The 27,345-nt window shown below is 25.6% G+C and overlaps 2 protein-coding genes across 2 annotated transcripts in view; both read left to right on the top strand.

Annotated features, from left to right (window-relative positions):
* LOC127284564 (major facilitator superfamily domain-containing protein 12-like) overlaps nucleotides 1-27,345 on the top strand; it is a 376,445-nt gene that overhangs the window by 211,214 nt on the left and 137,886 nt on the right. The window lies entirely within an intron of this gene.
* Nucleotides 10,569-18,423, top strand: LOC127284536 (stomatin-4-like). The gene is made up of 5 exons (XM_051310011.1): nucleotides 10,569-10,728; nucleotides 11,008-11,188; nucleotides 13,903-14,064; nucleotides 16,894-17,059; nucleotides 18,304-18,423. Exons 1-5 carry the CDS (start codon nucleotides 10,569-10,571, stop codon nucleotides 18,421-18,423), a joined length of 789 nt encoding a protein of 262 aa, XP_051165968.1.

Genomic DNA, 27,345 nt, shown 5'->3' with positions numbered 1-27,345 from the left:
ATCTGATAAAAAGGTTTTCACTTCTTGTAAAGTTGCGATCAGTAAAATGAAAATAGTTTCCAATTGCCTGGTGGGGACAATGGAAATTATGTTCTACAAAACTAGAGTGGGGATAAGACTAGGGTTAATAAAGAAATATATTCTTTACTTCCCTAGTTGTATTGAAACTGTCGGGGTCAAAATCAATTTCTATTCTGTTTCTGACAAAATAAAATTTAATTTTCAAGTGAAATTCTAAGTTGTAAAATTGAAGTTTTGTAAATAACATTTTTTAAATTATTGTAAAATTTTTTTTTTATTTTATTTAATTTTTTATTATTAAATTGTTTTGTTAACAAAAAGTACTAATTATTTTTTTTTCTAAATATAGTACAAGAATTTATTATATGTGATTCATGCTTGTTACAGTAATAAAGATAACATCAACGCGTACTCTTAAGTGTCTACGTATATATTTTCCAGTAACAAAAGTGAAAGAGAGAAAGAGTTAACTATCCCTTTAAGAGAAACGTTAAGTACTGTCTGCAAGGGAAGTTTATATTTCCTGGCTTTTTTGTTCAGCGCACAAACATTTTCACGAATATTCTTTTGATTTTTATTGACTATTATCTTAAATTTGTTTGATATGATAATAGAATTATTTTTTAATATACAAAATTTATTTTCAAAGATTCAAAAATAAATTTCAAAAAATTAATTATAAAAAAAGTAAACTTTAAATCATGACGCCTTCCGTTCATAAGATTGTATTTCAATTGTCAAAATTAAATTTAAATTCACGTAAAAAATAAAAATTTTTTTGTAATATTTCATACTTTTTAATAATTAATTAATGCGATTAATAATTTATTAATAAAACAGAAAAATAAGAAATGGGAAATAATATAAAAATAAAATAAATAAAATTTTATCAACGGAAGTCAAAATAAAAATTTTCGTAAAAAAAAAAGAAATTTTTTATTTTTAGATTTATTTTTTTTTCGCCTATTACTCAACGCATTTGCAAATCTTGTTTCCTTAAAAGCTGTGATAGATGAGCCCTGTGTGTTGCAATACTATCGAACTGTGTGTGCACTGTGAAACAAAATCGATATACAAACAGGGTCAGAAAACCAACCTATATTTCAAAGCCTTGAACATAAACAAGTGAGAATTTGCAAAAAAAAAAAAAAAATAGCACAAAAACTCCATTAATTCAAAACTAAATTCTATACTTCCAAATATATAAATACACACGTATCCAATTATATTATTTCATCATACAAAAAGCTCTCTACCGTAGTTTACATTTTATTACGTAATCCAATAACATTTCAAAAAAAAGACAATAATTGGAATAATTATGACTTCCTGTTTCAAAAGCAAAATTTATATACCAGAAAACTCAGAGAATTTGTTAATTGAGATAACTAAAATTGTTTCATATTTACTCAAAATGTACAACGAAATTTTTTTTTCTATTTATTTTTTTTCTGTTTATTTACTGCGTTGTGTTTACTTTTTTTATTTCTTGTCCACTTTTTTTAGAAACCTTTTATTTTTTATTTATTTGTTCCCAACCAAAAATTTCAGTATTATACCAGAGTTGACTACTGGCGCAATACTGGTTCAGTATTGACTGCCGAGACTGGGCAGTCTGTACTAAACCAGTATTGGTATTTTCATTGTATCAGTACTGTTGCAGTACCACCCTCCCAGTACTGGCAAATCAGTACTGAGCCGATATTGAGCCAGTACTGGTTCAAATAGATTTTCTTTTTGATTAATACTAGTTTACAAAAAGTTCTAGAGTGAACCTAATGAATCTTTTTGTTTAAATATTGTGTTTATAAAAATTTTTTCACCTTTATTTTATTCTTCAAAATTAAAATGTATTTTATTTTGCTTTTCTGTGGGTAAAATTATTTTAACAAAAAGTTTCCTGAGATCAATTCCAAAACATTTTGCAAGATTTTCTTATTGTTTTCAAATATGCAATAAACCAAAAAAAATTTTAAACGATCAAACTAAAAATAAATAAATTTGTTTATAAATAATTAATATTTTTTAAAATAAAAATTTAAACAAATTTTCTTGACAACACTTGTTATAAATCAAAAAACAACTTTTATTTACTTAAAAAAGTTTTTCAAAAATTCATTTTGATGCAAATATATATATATGTGAATAAAAATAGATATTATACTTTTGAAAAAAACTTAAATTTAAAAATTTTTACCCGAAAATTTATAAACCTACAAAAAATTACGTATACTTTTTTTCTCAAAACTTTGGTTTTATAATAAACATATTTTTATATTTATTTTTTGATTCTTTTAAATAATAATTTGCAATATATATATGGGGCATTCCACGGGAGATTTTCATTGAAAATTTTTTTTTCCCCGAAACATTTTTTTTCGAAATCTATATGAAAAATAAGGATATACGTATTTTTTTATTGTTTAATTTGATAAAAATGAAGGAAGTTATGATTTTTTGAAATTTAACGTCAACGATGGAAGTGTGTTTTTGGGACATTTTTTAATCTATTGTACTAATAAATTAAAAATTATGCTATATATGAAATTTTGTTCATTTTTTATTAAATTTTTCAAATATCTGCTCAAAAATAACGTACCTATAAGAGAAGTAACAAAAAAGTTGAAATTAAACTCAAAAAGTGAGTTTTCTCAAAAGAGACACTTTCGATTTTTTTTTTTTTTTTTTTGCATTACAATCTCTGGTGACTGAAGAATTTTTTCCCCTATCTGCGAAAGTGGTACTTTTAGTTTTTAAGTTACTATTTACAATTTTCTTAGTACGGCTCACAGAATTTAAGCAGTTATTTTACAAATATTACCTTTTTCCATTATTATTCATTTGTTTTTTTTTTTAATTTTCATAAAAACATACTAAAAATCGTTGCGTTGAGCTTAAAAATTGAAAATAGTAACTTAAAAACTAAAAGTACCACTTTCGCAGATAGGGGAAAAAATTCTTCAATCACCAGAGATTGTATTGCAAAAAAAAAAATTTTTAATCGAAAGTGTCTCTTTTGAGAAAACTCATTTTTTGAGTTTAATTTCAACTTTTTTGTTACTTCTCTTATAGGTACGTTATTTTTGAGCAGATATTTGAAAAATTTAAGAAAAAATGAATAAATTTCATATATAGCATAATTTTTAATTTATTAGTACAATAGATTAAAAAATGTCCCAAAAACACACTTCCATCGTTGATGTTAAATTTCAAAAAATCATAACTTCCTTCATTTTTATCAAATAAAAAAATAAAAAAATACGTATATCCTTATTTTTCATATAGATTTAGAAAAAAATGTTTCGGGGAAAAAAAAATTTTCAATTAAAATCTCCCTTGGAATGCCCCATATTATAATAAGGAATAAAAATTCTTGGTGTTTTCGATTTTATATAATAAAATATTAATTAGTTGACTAATTTAATTAATATTTAATTTGTGTTGGGTTACTAAAAATGTCAGACACTTTTTCCTAAGTATACCAAAAAAGTATTACCTGTAGTGAAACTTATCTCTGTTACAGTTAAAGCTTTCTTTTCGTATACAAGAAATTACAAAACTGCCAGTACTCGGCCAGTACTGAACCAGTAGTGGTTACCAGTACTGGTGCCAACTCTGGCAGCCAATACTGGTAAAATGTTATCATCCCAAAGTTACGCCAACTCTGGCTCCAAACTGGGTGCCAGTACTGAGCCATTACTTGCCAGTATTGCGCCAGTACTGCGCCAGTAGTAAATTTTTGATTGGGAATTGCTATGTTTGGTAACGAAAACTTTTTTTATTTTTTTAAATATAGATTTCGAAAAATGTTTCGGGAAAATAAAATTTTGAATGAAAATTTTCCGTGAAATGTCCCATTTGAATATTAATCATTAATATATTCGTGACATAATAATAATTATATTATTATCGAAAAAATTATTCTCTAATGAACACCGAGATAGTGGTTAATCTTTTCAATATTATATCTTTATTAAATCTCTAATTAATTGATTTTATCTAATTAATTGTTTCGTGAAAGCAAACTAATTAGGTTTCTAATTAGCAAAACAAGCATCGAGTATAATTATATCGAATAGTTAACGAGTTTCTATGAATCGAATATAGTCAAAATTTATATATACTTATTTATAAATCATACCAAATAATTATCAATGGTATTTTTGTTTTTTCATTTTTCTTCTATTAATATTGAAATTTTTCTTATTATTATATGGATTATATTATAAATTTCAGTATATATAAATTTAATGCTTTATTTGCACATAAAATACACTGCTCATCATCAGGTGTTTTTTTTTCTTCTTCTTTTTTTTCTCCTGCAAAGAGAAATTTTTACCACCTTTTCTTGTCACAGAGCATTACTTTTCTCTCTCGAATGTAATAGCTGAAATGTTAGGAGTAATTTCCTTCTCATTTCACTGTCGTGCATCCATTTTCCGCAGGTTTTCATTCTTTACGTCTATATATCTGTCTTTTCTCTCTGCTCTTGACTTTTTTCACTGATATTCATCAGTGTGCATACTATATAAGATTTTATATTTTTCTATTAAGATTATTTTAAAGATACCTGCGTGTAGCGCAAAAAAAAGAGTACAATGAATATTTTACTTTATTTTTTTTGTTAATCTTTATTATTTTATTTGGCGATATGAAAAAAACAAAAAAAAAAGTTTTTATATGCTAAATAACGTAAAAATAATTTATATGAACTGAATTAAATTGCATTACAATTTTCGATAAAATAGGTAATAAGTATATTTTTTTCAATTTTTTTTTTGTTTTTTTTTTAGTCAGACGATGCTAATTTAATTTTCTGAAACTTAGTAGTAAAATGTGGTTTTAATCAGACACAGAAACTTCAATTCTGGTAACATTGATTTTAGTAGTAAAATACCGCTTTTAGCCGGACAAAACGATTAGAGATTTTTACAAAATATTAATTTGCATTAGTAATTAATTGATAATTAATTAATTAATTAATTAGTATTACTATAATTAATATTAATTAATATAATTATATATTAGTAGTAAAAAGTTGTTTTAGTAAGACAGAACGATATAAATATGAAAAAACTCTTTTCAGTAGTGAAAGGCAGTTTTAGTCCACCTTAAAAAAAGTAATCTTCATTCTAGAGGATTCCTCTAAATGTAATGCATATTTTCCTCTTAATTTTGATATCAAAAGTAATAATCTTAATTTAGAAGGATTTTCCTCTCGAAAAAATCCTCTTAAAGGAAGAATAATATTCTAATATTTTGACAAGTTGAAAATAACCGTAATACACAGGTTTTGAATAAATTATTAGACAATAATGGTTATGTATTGATAATAAAGTACAGTTTTGACACATTGAATTAAATGTTGATATCAAAACCTCAACAAAAAAAAATTCCTAGTGTTATTAATGTCAAGAGAACCAATAATTTTTTTAAATTTGAATAATATAATAAATATTTAATAAGATTTAATTATTTACATTCAAAAAAGGTAAATTATAATAGATTCCTGGAATAAAGAATGAAATATTGGTTTTTAATTAAACATTTCTAAAAAAAATTTAATGCATTAGATTTAATTACAATAATAATAAAAAATGCTATAGTCAATTGCAAATATCAAAGAAGTTCGACGCAAATATTTAAGAAAATTAGTAAGAAATGAAGATTCATCGAGAGGTTATATTTTCTGTATTTATACCTCCATTCAATATATCCACCCAGATTTAAGTCATTTAGTAAATCTTCGAGTCTCTTTTCCATTTTGGTCTTTCGATTTATAACACAACACTATTATGACAAAATACGAAAATTGACAGTTTCGAAAAACAAAAGCGCAAATGTCAAACACGAAAAAAATGTAATCGATATCATGTATTTACGTTTCCTTTTTTCAAATATACTAAATTTAAACAGGAAAATCGTAATTGAAGAGGAAAATGCAAAAGTACTCCTTTTGTCATTGTTCCATTACACAGGCACACAAAAAAAAGTTGTCTGTTTCTTGAACTAGACATATATTTCCTATAGTATTTTGACCCGCTGAAACCAAATCTGAGGTCAGAATTGCTCCATCACCCTCAGTTTTTTTTTAAATCGACCAAAACCACCCTTAAATGGACAAATTCACACTTCGGAGATAAAAAATAAATCAACTTATTTTTTTAAAAAATCGAATTTTACATATACGAAACTTTGCTCCACTAACTCAAAAACAAAGCCAGCATTGATCCAGCACCCCCTGAATTTTTTTAATTGAAAAAACTATCCCTAATCTGAAGAATCAAATTCAGAAGATAAAACAATAAAATAACTGATTGACAAATTTTATAACCAGATATTTTTACTCCAGCAATGCAGAAACAAAGCCAGAAATGCTCCCTCACCCACTAAATTTTTTTTTTAATAGAAAAACCACCCTTAAATAGAAAAATTCAAATTTAGGAAGTAAAAAATATTAAATTACCGGTTTTTTTGGAAAATAGAATCTTACATGTATGTAGTTTTGCTCTTCTAACTCAAAAAAATAAAGCCAGCATTGATCCATCACCCTGTGATTTTTTTTAATCAAAAAAACTACCCTTAACCTGAAGAATCAAACTTAGGAGGTAACACAATATAATTATATTAAATTACCTTCTAAGTTTGATTCTTTGGTGGTTTTTTTGGTTAAAAAAATTCAGGGGGTGCTGGATCAATGCTGGCTTTGTTTTAGCGTTAGTGGAGCAAAGTTTCTTAGATGTAAAATTCGATTTTTTAAAAAAATAAGTTGATTTATTTTTTATCTCCGAAGTGTGAATCTGTCCATTTAAGGGTGGTTTTGGTCGATTTAAAAAAAAACTGAGGGTGATGGAGCAATTCTGAGCTCAGATTCGGTTTCACCGGGCCAAAATACTGTAGGAAATATATGTCTAGTTCAAGAAACAGACAACTTTTTTTTTGTGTGCCTGTGTTATAACAAAGAATAAAAATATTCTACAGTGAAATGGAATATTCATATTTTAAGAGGAAATATTCAGAGGATTTTAGAAGAGGTATTTTCCTCTAAATTTAAGATTACTTTTTTTTATCAGTAGTAAAAGACAGGTATAGTCAGGCTAAATTTGTTTTAATTCTTAGAGTTTCGAAACATTATATTCGTATAGTGAAAGGTGGTTTTAGTCAGACAAAATGATTTATATTTTCATAAAATGTTAATTAATTACTAATAAATTAACAATAAATTAATAATTAATATTACTATTTTTAATATTAATTAATATTACTAATAATATATTAGTAGCAAATGGTGTTTGTAGTCAGACTGAACTACTTAAATTTTTTATTCCATTGTTTTCAGTAGTGAAAATCAGTTATAATCAGACAAAACACATTTTTTCTAATACAGCTGATATCAGTAGTAGAAGATAGTTTTAGTCAGACGGTGGTTTGCAACTTGATTGTTAAATTAACATTAGGTAAATGTCACTTTTAGTCAGGCAATACGATTTCTATTCATTGCAAATTTAGATAAGTAGAAAATTCCAGTTTTAGTCAGACAAATCATTTTTATAATTCTTCTAGAATTGCGATTAGTAGTAAAAGATCACTTTAGTCAGACAAAGGGATTAAAATGTCTTTTTTTTAATTTTAATTAATAATTCATTGTAATGATAATAAGGTAAATTTAATTATAATAATTAGGTAAAATTACTTGTAATTAATTTGGTTTATCGGTGGTTAAGAGCAAACAATAATTTCCTTTAACAAAAGTGAATCAAAAGGGACAATGGACTTTCTATATATATAGATATATAAAGAAGAATATTGCTTCTTGACCCCAATAACCGTGGAGGAAATTCATCTCTCTCTTGAAAGGGTTCACGCGCAATTACTCACTATTTACTATTATTATTGCGCGTCGTTCGCATGCCTATACCGTCAGGATGGTTAATTTGGTTCGGGTTTGTGGTGTGGTTATATAGCGGTTGAATTCGACTGCCCGTGATCCGACTTGGACGATAGTGGTATTTTAGTATTAAACCTATACTCTCTTCTGATCTTCTATAATCTCAGCAAATCCCTCTCTGCCCCTCTCTCTCATTTTTTACCAATCATTTATTTATCATTATTTATTAATAATATATTTTTATAAAACAAAAATTTTCAATTCAATTTTTTAATTAAATTCTCCAAATTATACTTTTTATAAAAATATCTTAATTCACTATAGAAACAATTTTGGAAAGCGTTCGAAAACAATTTGCCAAATTTATATATCATATTTCTTTACTTAATTATTTTTATATTTATTTATATATTTATTTATGTATTTATTTACTTATTTATTTATTTATTTATTTACATATTTATTATAACGATATGGAATAATGTCCGGGAGAGGTATTATTTTACGAAGGAGAGAATCCTTGTAAGTCTGTGATATGACATCAATATATATATTCCTCAAAGTACTTTAAAGAAAATCGAGGAAGCACCGAGGAAAAGTGTTTACCTCGCTTCCATTCTGACATCGATGTGTCGCCTTTTGCTGCGATGACTTTGCGAGATTTCTTCCCACCACTATTTTCTATATATAACCCTGTTTGCTCCTTTTTGTCTCCTCAACGTTTCATTTTTCTTTTTCCTTTTTTTTTTTTACTTACCATGAAAACAAAAGATAATATAACGCTTTATGTTTCATGACTTGCGAATTTTAAACTTTGGATATTAATTCACTTGTAAATTTATTATATAACCAAAGTGGAAAAGAAACAGAAAAATGTTTACATTTACTTTCAAAAGCAAATTCATTTAGATTTATTGAAAATTCATTTATGAATAATTATTCGAATTTTCAGTTAAAAAAATTTTTGAACAAAAAAAATTATTTGATGCAAAAAATCCGTTACATTATCAAATAAATATTTATCTCTATTAAATAATTATTTAATAGTTTAATAATTTAATAATTCTTATAATGATTAATTAATACTAATTACAATTATAATTAATAATAATTTCTGTATTTTTATATACATATTTTTATTTATTTAATTTTATTTATATTTTATTAATTTATACTTTTATTTAATTATAAATTATAATTAATATTTGAGTCAATTAAATGGTATTTGTTTAAAATAGAGAAATTATTGGTTCAAATACAGTTTTTTTTATTGAAATATAAATTATTCGGTCCAAGTAAATATTTATTTGGTTCTACTAAATATTTATTTCTCTCTAAATCTGAATTAGTAAAAATGTTTATTAATTTGAATTAGTGACTCACTTTTTGCTTCTGAATTAGTAAAAGTTTAATTAGTAACTAACTAAATTAGTAACTAACTAAATTAGTAACTAACTAAATTAGTAACTTTTACTAACAATTAGTAAAATTTAACTAATTCAGAAGCAAAAAGTGAGTCACTAATTCAAATTAGTAAACATTTTTACTAATTCAGATTTAGAGAGTTGATAATAGTAAAGTAACCGATTATTTGAATCAAATAAATTTTTTTGTATAAATAATAATTTGAATTAATATAAAATAAAAATAAATAAAGCATAAAATTACTTGATAATATTAAAAAAGGATTAAAGTTTTTTTTTAATATTATTAGATATTATTTAGTTTTTATTTTATTTTTATTTTGTTTTATTTATTTTTATTTTGTTTAACTTCTTTTAACTTGAATATTAGTTTAAAAAATGAATATGAATTTTTGATTTTTTTTCGTCTTTCTTTTATCGAGAGCAGAACAAAAATGAAATGTGTCAAATGATTGGCGAAAAAGAAAAACTTGAAATTACTATCGTATAGAATATATATATTTTGCCAAAGAGTCAAAGGCAATATATATATATATATATATAGAGGAAATCCGTTGGGTTGTAACATTAGGATGATCAAAGGATAGGCGAACAAAGATTACAAGAAGTTTGTCAAAACCGACAGCGGCGCGCGATGGAATCGAGTGATTTCGTCGAGTTCAGTGAGAACTTAAATTATTTAGCTATATATCCTTTGACACAAGTAAACAGAAATACACAAATTTACCTTTTCCAAACAAATTGCACCCACTTTTCACGAATTTTTCTATTTTTCAAAATAGTTTGAATAAAAATTATTACCAAATTCATTTTTTTCTTCCTGTTATAAAATTACTTTTCTAGTAGAAAATTTAAAAAAAAAAAAGAAAATGTCTCTATGGCTCAATTGGTTAGATCATGTATTATAAAAAAAGAGGCTCGCGTTTCGAATCCGCTCGGCGGTGAAAATTTTCTAAATCTAAAAATATATTTCCAACAATTTAAATTATTTTCTATATAAAAATAATGTTTAAAATATAGAAATCTAAATTACTAGTAATAGTAAAATGGAAGTTTGTCCAAGGGAATGAAAATTTCTTTATATATACGTAAATCAACATGAATTTCATTATTTCCCTCGTAAAAGCTTAATTTAATTTTCCTTCTTTTCTATTTTGTGCACAGAAAAGGGAGAGAGAGAGAGAAAGAGAGCTTCAAGTAAATTGTCCGCTGAAAGCTGGGGGAAAATAAGCGAAATGACCGAATGCATCGAGTTTCTAGCTACCTTGAGTTCCTTTCTGTTGGTCTTAATCACCCTTCCGTTTTCGCTCTGTTTCACATTTAAAATAGTCCACGAATACGAAAGAGCCGTGGTATTTCGAATGGGTCGTTTAAAAGGTGGTGCTCGCGGTCCAGGTAATTAGTCCAACAAAAACTATTATACCAAATGAAGTTAATCCCTCATGAGATATTTAGAAAAATATTCCTAAAATTATTTCCAACAAATTTTCACTTTTTTTTCTATTTTTAATTTTCATATAAAAAATAAATATAATAAAAATTAAAAATAAAAACAAAAAAATAAAATAATAATACAAATAAATAAAATAAAATATCAGAAAAAATAATTTTAATAAATAAATTCTATTTGAAATATTCTTGTATTTTAATTTTGTTTTACTTTTATATAAATAGGAACGTTTTTTGCGCTTCCTTGTGTGGATAACTGCATCCTTGTGGATTTAAGGACCGTATCATTTGATGTTCCACCACAAGAAGTACTTACGAAAGATTCAGTAACCGTCAGTGTAGATGCTGTCGTCTATTACAGAATAAAAGAACCCTTAAATGCTGTCATAAAAATAGCGGACTACAGGTACTAGAATTTTATTTCGAAAAAGACAAATTCGTTTATTAAAGTCGTTTTTTTAAAAAAAAAAACCGAATACCACCGGATATTTGTAACATTTCTCATTTTTGTCCCCTTTATAACTAAACGTGATTTTTTAACAAACAAACAAAATTTTTTAACTAAAAATAAATATATACGATACAAATTGATTCTTCAATTTAGTATTTCTAAAATATATTCCTTTGAAAATATATTTAAAATTCGAAAATATATTCCAAATTTAAAAATATATTTAAAATTTGAAAATATATTCGAAAATATATTCTAAACTTAAAAATATATTTTAACTATAAAAATAAATATTATTTTTTTTACAATGTTCTTATTGTAAAAAAATGAGAAACAAACAAATTTTTCTTTTTTTAATTTGTTTTCCACAAACGATAAATATTTTTAGAGCAATGCATTTCGAGGGGAAAAGGCATTTTATCTAAATCCAGTGATGCAAATATTTTATCACTGTTGTTTGTACCGTTGGGTACTCGTTTGTAACTGATGAAATTAAAATAGATTGCTCGTTTACGAAAACTTGAAACAATGCGTAGTATAACCATTAGAATTTGTGATTTGTAAAAAGAGAAAATCTAAAAAGTATACATATATATAGATAAACACCAGAAACTCAGTCTTGTGCTTGGGTAAATAAAAAATATCGCTCAGGGATCTGTGACCGTGAAATTAGAATATACGCGATGCCAGCACATGTTTTTCAAGCAGAAAGCAGTAGCTACAAACTTTATTACATTCGCTAAAAAAAAAAGAAAAAAAAAACTCTTGACTTCGAAAAAAGAAACTTGTCCACAACTGTATAACGAACATGAATAATCTGCCATTTTTTACCATTATCATCCTCGCAAAAAAAAAGGAATAAGAAAATTTTTCTTTATTCTGAAAAAATTGCTTGTAATTTTTTTCTCTACTTGTTGATTAGTTGTTTATTTTACTTATTAAATTTTAATTAGTGGGAATTTGTTTACTAATTCGAATTAGTAGAAATTTTCGCTAATTTTTAGTAGAATATTATTGATTTAGTAATATTTTTTCTTTTACTAAAGTTTTAGTGTAAACGACTAAAAAGTAGTGTAAATTTTCACTAATTCTTAGTACAATATTACTATTTTATTTGCTAATATTTTTTAAAATAAATTTTTAGTGAAAACGGCTAAAAAGTAGTAGAAATTTTTACTAATTCTTATATAGTACAATATTACTATTTTATTCGGTAATATTTCTTTTACTAAAGTTTTATTAAAAAGTAACTAAAAATTTATAGAAATTTTTACTAATTCTTAGTGCAATATTACTATTTTATTCGGTAATATTTTTTTTTTTTACTAAATTTTTAGTGAAAACGACTAAAAAATAGTAGAAATTTTCCCTAATTTTAAGTACAATATTACTTTTTGATTTAGTAATATTTTTTATTTTACTAAAATTTTAGCAGAATATTATTGATTTAGTAATATTTTTTCTTTTACTAAAGTTTTAGTGTAAACGACTAAAAAGTAGTGTAAATTTTCACTAATTTTTAGTACTATATTACTATTTTATTCGCTAATATTTTTTAAAATAAATTTTTAGTGAAAACGGCTAAAAAGTAGTAGAAATTTTTACTAATTCTTATATAGTACAATATTACTATTTTATTCGGTAATATTTCTTTTACTAAAGTTTTATTAAAAAGTAACTAAAAATTTATAGAAATTTTTACTAATTCTTAGTGCAATATTACTATTTTATTCGGTAATATTTTTTTTTTTTACTAAATTTTTAGTGAAAACGACTAAAAAATAGTAGAAATTTTTCCTAATTTTAAGTACAATATTACTTTTTGATTTAGTAATATTTTTTATTTTACTAAAATTTTAGCAGAATATTATTGATTTAGTAATATTTTTTCTTTGACTAAAGTTTTAGTAAAAAATGATTAAAACTTAGTAAAATACTTTTCACTAATTTAAATTAGAGAAAAAAAATATAAAAAATAAATAAATTTGTATAATAATTATTTTATATTATATTGAAAATATATTATAGTATATTCAAAGTTATATTCCTTGCCACACAAACTGACAGACAAACAGACAGAATTTTTTATATTCTTATATTTAAAAAAAATCTGAATTTAACTTCCATTTAAAAATTGAAAATAAGGATAAAGAAGAAAATGAAAAAAAATAGTAAAAAAGAAATGAATTTGTATAACATTTGCAATAAATTCAATGTTATATTTTTTGCCACAGACTGACAGACAGACAGAAATTTTTCTATTCTTATATTTAGAAAATTTGAATATAATTCCTATTTAAAAATTGAAAATAAGGAAAAAGAATGATAGAATGAAGAAAAAATATTAAAAAGAAATGAATTTCTATAATAATTATTTTGTATTTTACTAAAATTTATTATATTCAAAATTATATTTCTTGTCACAGACTGACTGATAGACAGACAGACAGGGATTTTTTCTATTTCTTTATTCTTGATTACTCAGAATATTAAAATATATATATATATATATTTAATTTTCCACGGCTCGAGCAATGTACAGACAGAATTTTAATTATATATATATATATATATATAGGAAATCATAAGAGCTTTTTCAGCTTCGCAGCTTTTATTACTTAATTTCAACGAGTATAACGTTTATTCTCTTTGGCGTTTCATTTCCCAAGCTACTCCACAAGATTATTGGCAGCAAGTACATTACGCACTGTACTTGGAACGAGAAGTCTCGCTGAGATTCTGGCCGAGCGAGAAACAATTTCTCACACCATCCAAATGTCCCTTGACGAAGCCACGGATCCATGGGGCGTCGAGGTAGAGCGAGTTGAGATGTAAATACGAAAATTTGAATTCCTAAAATAAACATAAGCCTCCATATACACAAACTTGACCCACACATACATTTATACATAGAAACATATATGTATACATATATACATTTTTTATACATAGAAACTAAAAATTTAGTAAAAAAAAAAATATTACGGAATAAATTAGTAATATTGTACTAAGAATTTGTGCAAAATTTTCTACTAATTTTTAGTCACTTTTTACTAAAATTTTAATAAAAGAAATACTAACGAATAAAATAATAATATTGTACTATAAGAATTAGTAAAAAAATTTATTAATTTTTAGTTATGTTTCATACAGGATGATTTTTATGTTCCGGACCAACTAAAATTTTTTTCTTTTAATTACCTTTTTTTGTTTCAAAAAAGAAAAAAATATGATTAAAAAAAAAATTTTAGGTGGTCCGGAACATAAAAATCACTCTGTATATTTATACATAGAAAAAAAATCAAGTGCACAGTGTATATATGTATTTTCTTTTTTTAACATAACAAATTTTCTTCATTTACACTCGAATGAACACAAGTTGCTATTCTTCTCTCATTTAATATTCAAAATAAAAAAAAAATCTTTTTTTCCTCTGTAATCAGCACCTTTTTACAACAATCAGAGAATGAAATCCTATGGGAATACGAAATTAGACACATCGCAGCGGGAGAAAAAATTTTTTTTTTTTCATAAAGAAACCAATTTTCATATAATTTTAAGTCTGTTAAAACCCGATTACCTTCTCATCTTAATCATCTTATATTTTCTATATATATAGCTATATATGACTTGCTTATGCAACTAATTTTAATTAGAACCTCAAAGATTATACGATGAAACTTTCTTTTATATACGGGGGAGAAAAAATGATTACCTCAGATAGCTCATTTACGTAAATTTATTCTTCATTTTTTTTTTAAAGTGATTTTTACTACAGTTCAGTGAAATAAAAATCATGTTCTCTTAATTTGAATTAAAAATTGAAAATAGATTTTTTAGACAAATATTTATTTTTAAAAATTAAAAAAGTTAATTAATTAATTGTTTTACAGGCAAATTTTAATTTTAAAAGAATTGAGTGGTCTTGGCAAGAAAAAGTCATTGTACTAGTAGAAAAAGTAAAGTATGGTTTGACAAATTTTTTTTGTAGGTCAAATAGTTCTATTTAGTAAAAATTTACTTTGTAAATAAAGAGTTTTTTTTTTGACAAGACAGAAATTAATTTTTTTTAGCAAAATAAACGAGGTTTTGCAGAAAGAAAAATATTTTTAAGTTGATAAAGTATTATCAATAGAAAAAATTATTTTATAAGTAGAAAAAGTATTGCTGAGTCAGACAAATATTCTTTTTTAAGTAGATACGGTAGTTCTATTATTGTAAAATTAGTGTTTTAAGTAAAAACATGGATTTTTTACTCGAATCTAATTTTTAAGTACATAAAGTTGTCTTTACAAGTAAATGTTTATATCAGAGCAAATAAAAGTGTAGTTACGACCTTTTACACTTTTTACGACTTAATATTTACGACCTATTTCTACACCTTACGACTCATTACGACCTCATATGACTTATTACAACCTTTTACGACTTGTTACGACCTTTTACGACTTATTACGACTCAAGACGGACTTATTACGACTCATTACGACCGTCTACGACTTATTCCGACCTATAAAAAATTTCGACAACATCCTACGACTTACTATGACTCCATTAGAACTTTTACGACTCTTTAAGACCTTTTACTTCTTATTACGACTAAATACGGATTTATTACGACTCATTACGACCTCCTACGACTAATCACGACCTACAAAAAATCACAATGACAAATTACGACTTATTAAAACTCCATTCGAACTTACGACCTTTTACGACTTGTTACGGACCTTTACGACTTATTACGACCTCTTACGACTTATTATGACTTATTCCGACTTGTAACTAATTCCGATGACCTATTACGACTTAATGCGACTCCATTAGAACTTTTACGACTCTTTAAGACCTTTTACTCCTTATTACGAAGAAATACGGACTTATTACGACTCATTACGACCTCTTACGACTAATGACAACCTATAAAAAATCACAATGACAATTTACGACTTATTAAAACTCCATTCGAACTTACGGCCTTTTACGACTTTTTACAACTCAATACGGACTTATTACGACTCATTACGACCTTCTACGGCTTATTCCGACCTATAAAAAATTCCGACGACATCCTACGACTTACTATGACTTCATTTGAACTTTTATGACTCATTGATACATTTTACGACCTCCTTTAACTTTGTACGAACCATTACGACTATTTTCAACCTCTTACGACTTTGTACGACTTATTACGATTCATTATCTTTTACTTCTAAATAGATAAAGTTACCTTAACAAGACAATTCTAATTATTTTAATTCAAATTGAAAAATTAACTCATCCAAACAAAATGTACATCACAAGTAGAAATATCGTAGTTTAGTCAGACAAAAATTTTATTTAACTAAACAAACTTATCTCACACATTATTTTTCACTTGTTTTCAAAATTTGTTAAACAAATGATATTTAAAGTATGTCATAGAATTGTAAATAAGGAATGCTCTATATATTACATAAAGATTTATTTTCTATTTTGAGAGATGACATCTTACAAATGCAAATGAGATGAATCTTTCAGTATATATATATATATATATAAAGAAAACTTGAGATACAATTTAAAATTCCTTCACATTCAAAAACGTGAAAATTAAAATTACACTAGAAATTTCATTTAAAAAAAAAATGCAATGAATATTTTTCTTTTGATTTTAGAAAAGAAGTTCTACTCCCACTACAATTGCAACGATCCATGGCAGCAGAAGCGGAAGCCGTCAGAGAAGCAAAAGCTAAAGTGATTGCAGCTGAAGGAGAAATGCGAGCTTCCCGGGCATTGAAGGATGCTAGTGATGTCATTTCCATGAGTCCTGCAGCTCTACAGGTATTTAATATGGGATTAACAACAAAAGGGAAGCTGATTATAATTGATAATGCTATTGTTCTACCTGAAACTGCTATTGTTAACTTACTTCCATTATATATATATATATTTATAACATATATTTATATTTTCCCATATGTTTATAAATAAATATTTATTTATATAATATATAAAAAATTATTTTAAAAAATTGTAGTTTTTATGGGTTGCAAGAATAAATAAAAAATAAGTTTTAGAATTTTCATTAAATCAAATTTCATTAGATTTAATTTTCATTGAATCGAATTTTATAGCGAATTATTATTTTGTAAAATTTTCATTAAACCGATTTTCTCATATAATTTTTATATAACCGAAAATTCACTTCACTGAATTTTTATTTATTCCAATTTTCATGTGTCCGAAATTATGTTTGCTCGAATTTTCATTTGTCCGAAATAACAAATGGCCGAAAAAACAATCGACAGAAACTCTTTAAATTTTGAATTAGTGAAAAGTGAGCTACTAATTCACATTAGTAAAAAATTTTACTAATTTTTAATAAAAAATATTAATATTTGATTTAGTAGTTTCAAATTTTTTTTACTAAAGTTTTAGTAAAAAGTAAACTAAAAATTTGTGGAAATTCTTACTAATTTAAATTAGTTACTTTTTACTAATTCAGATTTAGAGAGAAGATTTCGGCGCGATTTTAAAAATCAACCAATCAAAAATTATTCATAAAATTATGATTGGTTGATTTAAAAAATCGCGCCTAAATTTTTCTGTCGATTGTTTGTTCGGTCATTTGCAATTTCGGACAAATGAAAATTCTATTTAATGAAATTCTACGCTAATAAAAATTCATTAAAATGGCTATTATATTAAATAAAAAATTCGTGCAAATAAAAATTCTGATTAATGAAAATTCAAACGAATAAAAATTCTGTAAAGTAAATTTTCGATTATATAAAAATTTTTTAACATAGAAAATAGGTTTAATGAAAATTCTGCAAAATAATAATACGAACAAATAAAATTCGGCTCAATTAAAATTATATCTAATGAAATTCTATTAAATATAAATTCTAACAATTGATTTTTATAACCTGGAGAAAAGATATATTTGTCTCAGACCAAATAAATTTTTATTTATTTTAAATAAATATTTATTTTTTGTTTTTTTTTTATTTTTTTAATTTTATTCAAATAATTATTATATAGTTAATTAATTGCTCTCTTTTGTTTACCCTTTGTTAATATAGTTAAGATGTCTGCAAACTTTATTTAATATCTCTGCAAAAAAGAACTCGACAATTATTTTTCCATTTCCATTGGAATTGCCCGCTTCATTTCTCACTTTTAGACAAGGATCGCAGTCGTAATATTAAAAAAAAAAAAAAGAGAGAAATCTAATATGAATTTCAATTATGAGACACTTAAAGAGACATTAATGACACAGAAATTGAAGAAAAATTTTCAAAAATATTACCTCCCTTTTTTCTATATAGAAATAAAAATATAGTTTTTAAAAAAAGATTATTCAATATAACATATAACATCGAAAATGTAATGAAAAATATTTAATTAACTTTACCCGTGTAATTAATTTGAAAATTTAATGAAATTTATATATGTGTATATAGTTGGAGTAAATTATATTTTTATGTATATATAAAATTGCTCCGAGTTATGTTATGAATGTTTGATGAACGAAATTATTTGTGTGTGGAAATTGAAAAAAATGAAAATATTTTGGCAAGAATATATTTTCATATATAAAATCTTAGGGGGAATTTTTAGTAAATTATTAAACTGTATGAAAATCTTAATTGAATTTCGCCAGAGTAACACTACAAGCTATAATCAAAATTCTAAATTCATCGATGTGTTTGACACATGTTTAAATTGAAGTTAGCAAAGCGATGGCTTTTTGTGTAAATAAATAGCGTGTTTCAAATTTAAATTCAGAAATTTCTACTCTAATATTCGTTAAATTACTTTTGTTTATAAAAATTTAATTGACCTATTTATACTGAGAAAAAAATTTAGTGTTTGCAACAAAATTGTTTGATTAGGCAATTTTGGTTCTTGTAACCAAATTTTGGTTAGCTGAAACAAAGTCGTAGAGTTATATCAACCAAACATTTGGTTAGGTCAACAAAATTATTTGGTTGAACATTTTTAAATTCCAACCAAAATTTAGTTACGACAACAGAATAATTTGGTTGCGACAACCAAATAGTTTGATTCGCTCTTAGCTCATAGCTTAAGAGAATAGTTAGTTTAAAACTTCAGTTTTAAAACAGAGGTTCAATCCCAGGCGGAGGTGAGATTTTTCAAAGTCCACAAATATTTCAATTGGATAAATATAAATTCAATTTTAAATTGATAATAAATAAATAATGAAATAAATAGAAAAGATAAAAAGAAAAGAAATAAAGTAGAATAAAATTTTTAATTTTACAAAAAAACTGTTTGATCAACCAAACATTTTTGTTTACCTAACAAAAAAATTTGGTTGAGCTAACCAAACATTTTTGTTATGCCAACAAAAAATACTCAACCAAATTTTTTGGTTGACTCAAATAAATAGTTTGGTTGCTTAAATACCAACAAAATTTTTTTGTTGGCCCAACCAAATTTTAGTTGCTCTGACTAAACATTTTTCTTAGTGATAATAATAAAGGCACAATCATTCGAAAAAATATACTTTAGAAAAAAAATAATTAGGAAAATATTTTTATGAAAAAATAAACATTAGGAAAAATGTTTATTGGGAATATATCAGAAAAAACATTGGGGAATATCAAAAAAGAATATAATTAAAAAACAGAAATTGAGACTATACATAGAAAAAAGTATAAAATACAGAATATTTATAATTTTATTCATTCCGTTTGTTTTTAATTAATTTCACTATATTCCCATTTCATGCGCTCTTGTATGTGTGTATGTATTTAAATTGAAAATTCCATCCATAGTTAGGAAAGATTGTGAATAAGTTTTCTTAAATCAATAAAGATTAAATTCATAGCGCCTGAAATGTCTCTTATTATTGTTTTAATCTTTTGGAGATTTTGCTTTTAATTAAATTAAACCCACGTTCAAATATCGGCCAATAATTATTCAATTCTACACCCAGAGAAATGATATAATTGTCTCACAGCCCAATATAAATATTTATTTGATTCAAATAAATTTTTATTTGATTTAAATAAAAAATTTTATTTACGCCAAATAAATAGGCCGTGAGACAAATATATTATTTCTCTGGATGTATTTAATACAATACTCCGAAAATAAATTTTTTTATTTCAATGCTTTGTTATAAATGCGCTCACATGTAGTTTTTATTATTATTATTATTATTATTATTATTATTATTATTATTATTATTATTATTATTATTATTATTATTATTATATTCCAATTAACCATTGTTCTTTCTGTTGATATTTCTATACATTTATTACAAATATTAGCATTGCGCATATACAATATTTTTTATAATAGTTTGTTGAAATCCTGTACGCAGAGCGTTTTATATTTTATTTTTAAATTTAAATATTTGTTATCAAAAACAGCAATTCGTTTTCATTTTTTTTTAAATTAAAACTCAAATTTATTTTGTAAAATCTGTCTTAATTAAAAGTAAAAAAAAAAACATTTTTCTGTTTATTGAAACAAGCGAAATAAAAAGTTTATTTTATTTCGTATTTCAATATAGGTTGAATAATAAAAATTATTATTATTATTAAATTTAATTAAATAATTGTAATTCCAATATTAAATTTAATTAAATAATTGTAATTCTAATAATAAATTTTATTTGAATATACTCTCTAAATATGAATCAGTAAAAAAGTCACTGGTCTCAAATCAGTCGCTAAATTCTAGCTATTTGAATCAGTGGTTTTCACTGACAGTTAGTGACATTTCACTGGAGAATCAATTACTTTGGACTGAAAATCAGTGAAATGTTACTGATTCAAATAGCTAGAATTTAGCGACTGATTTGAGACCAGTGACTTTTTCACTGATTCAAATTTAGAGAGTAGAAATAAACCCGCATGAAAATCGCACTTTGGGAAAAACCCTGGTAGAAAAAATTCGTGGCGCTAGCTAGCACTGCTAGATTACATAAGCGTCACCATGGAGTCTAACAGTGCTACCTATCGTCACGAATTTTTTCTACCATGGGAAGCTAGCAAAAGCTAGAAAAAGATGGGGAAAGATTTTCGCCAAGGTTTTCCAGTTTTCACCATTACTATAAAATATTGGAAAAAGATAGCAAACCATTTCTTATGAGCGTTTCCCATCCTACTTTATTTTCACAACATATAACATTGCAAATTCTTGACAGAGAATTGCAAAAGTATAGGAGCAAAAAAAACATTTTTTCTCATTTCTTTAATTCGAAAAATTTCTTTTTCAAAGGATTGCAAAAATATTGTCAAAGATGGGTGAAAAAATTTTTTTTTAATTATTTACTTTGAAACATTTATTTCTCAAAAGATTGCAAAAGTATAGGAAGAGTATTGCAAAAGTATGGAAGCAAAAAAAACATTTTTTCTCATTTTTTTAATTTGTAAAATTTATTTTTCACAGAACTGCAAAAGTATTGCAAAAGTATGGGAGCAAAAAAAAAAATTTTTTTCTCCCTCTTTGGCAATACTTTTGCAATCCTTTGAAAAATAAATTTTTTAGAGTAAAAAAGTGAAAAAAAAATATTTTTTTGCTACCATACTTCTGCAATACTTTTGCAAGCCTTTGAAACAGAAATTTTTCAAATTCAAAAAATGAGAATAAATTTTTTTTGCTCCTATATTTTTGCAATACTTTTGCAATCCTTTAAAAAATAAATTTTTCGCATTAAAAAAAAAATTTTTTTTTGCTCCTATACTTTTGCAATCCTTTGATAAATAAATGTTTCAAATTAAAAAAATGAGAAAAAATGTTTTTTTGCTTCCATACTTTTGCAATACTTTTCCTATACTTTTGCAATCCTTTGAGAAATAAATTTTTCAAAGTAAATAATTAAAAAATAAAATTTTTTTCACCCATCTTTTACAATATTTTTACAATCCTTTGAAAAAGAAATTTTTCAAATTAAAAAAAATGAGAGAAAACAAGTTTTTTTGCTTCCATGGCGAAAATCTTTCCCCATCTTTTGCTAGCTTTTTCCCAAAGTGCGATTTTCATGCGGGAACATACTTATTAACTCGCTTTCACAATTAACCCCTTCAAACTGTATCTGAACAAATAATTTTTACATGAATTAAATAAACTGTATTCGAACTTATAATTTTTGTATTTAAACAAATAATATCTGTATTTGAACTAATAATTTCTGTATTTAAACAAATAATTTCTGTACTTGAATTAATAATTTTTAATTGAATGAAATAAACTGTATTTGAAGTAATAATTTCTGCATTTAAAGAAATAATTTTTGTAAACAAATAATTTCTGTACTTGAACTAAGAATTTTTACTTAAATTAAATAAACTGTATTTGAACTAATAATTTTTGTATTTAACCCTAGAAGGAGTAACTGGGGTGTCTAGATACCACAGCAAAATTTAAATTTCGGCAAATTTGGAAAATTTTTCGTTTTTGCAAGTTTTTTTCAACTAAATTTTTATTTTATCAAAAAACCAATAAAACTATTGTTTTCCTTACTAAAAAACCAATAAAAACCACTATATACAATTAGTTTTATGTCAAATAGAAACCTTTTTACACAAGTTTCAAGTTGGAGTGTCTAGACACCCCAGTTACCCTTTAGAGTGTGAAAAAATTCATATACTCCTTCCAGGGTTAAACAAATAATTTCTGTTTTTAAACAAACAATATTTGTATTGAACTAATAATTTCTGTACTTGAAACAAATACCATTTAATTGACTCAAATTCCAATTATTGAACACAAATAAATATTTCTTTGATAATAGCCAAGCAACAGATTATTTGAATCAACTAAATTTTTTTTCAGTCTATTAAACACCTTTTGACATTGCTGATAAAAAATACAAAAAATTAACAAAATTGCCATAAAAATTTCTACTCCCCAGGTGCGAATTTCGGTCGGCCGCCAGAAATGGTTGGTCGGCCCAACTAGGACTGCACGTGATTCGGCCGCCCTAGTTGGTCCGACCATGGTAAATATTGTCACCCAAAGGTGGCCCGACTATGGCTGCCAACGTCGGCAGCCCTAGTTGGGCCAACCATAGTTCCCATCACAGTTTTCTTGTGTGTATTAAATTGATACAAGAATTAAGATCAACTCATGCAACGTTTTGATTCGATATAAGGTATCAAATTGATCCAAATATTTGAATCATTTTCAAGAAATGATCCAGAATATGGGTTCATTTTTTGATACCTGAATTGGTATCAAAGTATAACTGTCATGGCTGGCATGCTCTTATTGACAAGTTTATTAATTAATTTATTCTCTGCACTGAATATTCAGATATTAAAAATACTTTTATTATGAATTTTAAAAAAGAGAGAAGCGAAAACTTATAAATTGCGAGCAATTAAATAAGAAAAAATTTATTTCGAAATAAAATGAAATACACTAACCTTTATTTATGTTTATCACATAAGATTTAAGTTAAGTTCACAATCACAACACTTGAAAATTTTTAATTATTTTTATGGTTCAAATAATTATCAATAATTTATTTATTATATAAATGAACAAAATTTAAGCAATACACGCTTGATAAATATTTCTAATGCATTGTCAATTAATGCAATTAATAATTTCCTATTACACAATATCATAATCGACCTATATGACATTTGTAAACAAACAGGGTTGGGAAACAAGAGCCCAAAATATGTTCGTCCAAAGCAGAGTTGGGTAGGATTGAAATTCGCTTTGGACGAATATATTTTGGGCTCTTGTTTCCCAACCCTGTTTGTTTACAAATGTCATATAGGTCGATTATGATATTGTGTAATAGGAAATTATTAATTGCATTAATTGACAACGCATTAGAAATATTTATCAAGCGTGCATTACTTAAATTTTGTTCATTTATAATAAATAAATTATTGATAATTATTTGAACCACAAAAATAATTAAAAATTTTCAAGTATTGTGATTATGAACTTAACTTAAATCTTATGTGATAAACATAAATAAAGGTTAGTGTATTTCATTTTATTTCGAAATAAATTTTTTCTTATTTAATTGCTCGCAATTTATAAGTTTTCGCTTCTCTCTTTCTTAAAATTCATAATAAAAGTATTTTTAATATCTGAATATTCAGTGCAGTGAATAAATTAATTAATAAACTTGTCAATAAGAGCATGCCAGCCATGACAGTTATACTTTGATACCAATTCAGGTATCAAAAAATGATCCCATATTCTGGATCATTTCTTGAAAATGATTCAAATATTTGGATCAATTTGATACTTTATACACAGGTTTACAGTGAAATTGTCACTCGAACGAAACTTTTTTATTCGATTAATATGTGTTTTTTGAGTAAGAAAATCATATTTTAAATTTTTTTCGCTCGTGCAATTTTTTTGTAACAGCAAATTATGCATTTTCCAGGTGTGACGTCACTTAAAGTCACCGGTAGAGAAAGCAGTTAATCCAAATGTAAAAAATAAATCACCATTTGAAAGATAATTAAATTACCTTTCAAACCATTGGTCAATCAATAAAATCCATTGAAAATTGTCAGAGTTACAGTCGATCAAAGTTCAAATTTCAAGCAAATTTTAATGATTTTTAGACATTCGTCTAACTTTCGCTAATTTTTTCAAAGTCAAACAATCAAAAAAAGGCAAGTTTTAAATTTTTTATTAATAATATATTTAATAACGAAACTTTTAAGCCTTTATAGACCGCGATCGGATAAAAAATGACAATTCTACACTAGATTTATTGAACAAAGTACTTTTTCACTTTTAATATATTTTCAATTCATTTCGATCTATATCAGTTTTGTATAAAACTAAGTTAATCGAAGCTCACCAAAATAAGTACTCGGGGGTTTTCAGGGTCGCTGATTACGAATTCGAGGTCAGTTTTTTATAATTCAAAATGGCCGATCCAATATGGCGGACAAAATTTTAGTAATTAGGGCTAAGTACACCAAAATGAGTACTCGGGGGTTTTCGTTGTCGCTGATTACGAATCTGAGGTCAGTTTTTCAAAATTTATTTCTAATTATTAAAATTTTGTTCGACATATTGGATCCGCCATTTTGAATTTTGAAAAACTGACCTCGAATTCGTAATCAGCGACCCTGAAAACCCCCGAGTACTCATTTTGGTGAGCTTCGCTTAACTTAGTTTTATACAAAACTGATATAGATCGAAATAACTTGAAAATATACTAAAAGTGAAAAAGTACTTTGTTCAATAAATCTAGTGCAGAATTGTCATTTTTTACCCGATCGAGGTCTATAATGGCTTAAAAGTTTCGTAATTAAATATACTATTATTAAAAAAATTAAAATTTACCTTTTTTTGATTGTTTGACTTTGAAAAAATTAGCGAAAGTTAGACGAATGTCTAAAAATCATTAAAATTTGCTTGAAATTTGAACTTTGATCGACTGTAACTCTGACAATTTTCAATGGATTTTATTGTTTGACCAATGGTTTGAAAGGTAATTTAATTATCTTTCAAATGGTGATTTATTTTTTACATTTGGCTTAACTGCTTTCTCTACCGGTGACTTTAAGTGACGTCACACCTGGAAAATGCATAATTTGCTGTTACAAAAAAATTTTAAATATGATTTTCTTACTCAAAAAATACATATTAATCGAATAAAAAATGTGTTGTTCGAGTGACAAAGAAAAATTTGAAATTTGTAAACCTGTGATATCGAATCAAAACGTTGCATTCCAAAATGATACCGTCAAGTTTACAGTGGCATAGTTGGGCCGACTGTGGGGGATAATGGTCGGCATGACTTGGGCAGACCATCTGGCACGACGGTCGGCAGCCACAGTTGGACCAACCTTGGCCGCCCTAGTTGGGCCAACCAAGTCGACCCTAGGTCGGTTGACGTTATCAATTCGCTAGTTGGCCCGTCCTCTGGCTGCCCAAGGTGGGCCGACTGAGCACATGGTTGGCCCAACTTGGGGCCGACCGACAACTCGCACCTGGGTCGGGAAGATCCCTAAATACAAATTTAATTTGCAAACTTCCAAATGTTAGAACAAAAAATTGAAAAACAGTACTATATTTATTAAAATTAATTGTAAAACATTAATATTATTATCAAAAATGTAAACCGTTCTGTTTCATATAAATAAAAGAAACAAAAAACAAAAGTGACGTATACACGTTTTTGTGAACTCTCTTCTACTGGTAATAAAAACAGCTTGGCGATATTAATGTCGATAAAGTTTTGCGCTTGAAAGCTGTGTATATGTATATATATTCATGACATGAACGATATGAGTTTGAGAAAGTTTTAATTTTTGCGCTCCCTGTGAAAACCATATATATTCTCACCTATATATATAGAAAGAGGGAGAGAAAACGCTATGGGGGGATATATATGTTTTAAAGACGAGCAAGAATGAACATTCGTTTTGGAATAGTATATTACGTCTTGGTCACGTTTCTTCGTCGCGTTATTCCACTCAAGAACTTTGCGAACTGCTCGTGAAACAGAATTCCAGCGTAACATTACTCACCCGTTCGGTTGAGTTGGGGTGGAGAATGAGAGGGGGAGGGAGAGAATATAGGAAAGGGGTGTGCTTTTACCTTTGAGAAATCATTTCCAAGGTGAAGAAATGTGAGAAGAAAACCTCTCTCCCTCCATTTTGAATCATTAAAGAGGACTTGAGATTTAATCCAAGATTGGATCTGATTTACTCTTTCTTTTTTATTTTATTTCCAATGTAAAATCTTTTCGGATTATGTAAATGCATTTTTCAGAAATAGAGTGAAAATTTTCGTTTTTCATCTTCTCATAAAAAATGACTTTCTGCCATGAAAATGAAGTAAAAATATTTTTTTCTCAAATTATATTTGTCAAATTGTATTTCTTTCGTTGAATATTTATTATTTGATATTATTTATTTATTATTGTTTATTTTTTAAATAAATATTTATTATATTTTTTTATTACTATTTATTATTATTTATTTTTGTCTTTGTAGTATTTTTTATTTCGTATTTTTTATATTTAAAAATAAACCATTATTATAGTTTTTTATTACTATTTATTTATTATTTCTTTTTCTTTATTTGGTATTGTTTATTTAGTAACGTTTATTTATTATTATTTATTTATTATTTTTTTCCAGTATTTT

The sequence above is a fragment of the Leptopilina boulardi genome, unplaced genomic scaffold (genome assembly GCF_019393585.1).
Source record: "Leptopilina boulardi isolate dan_hultmark-lab unplaced genomic scaffold, ZJU_Lbou_2.1 LbouV2_325, whole genome shotgun sequence".
Taxonomy (NCBI): Eukaryota; Metazoa; Arthropoda; class Insecta; order Hymenoptera; family Figitidae; genus Leptopilina; species Leptopilina boulardi.
This window is presented reverse-complemented; position numbering and strand designations above follow the sequence as displayed.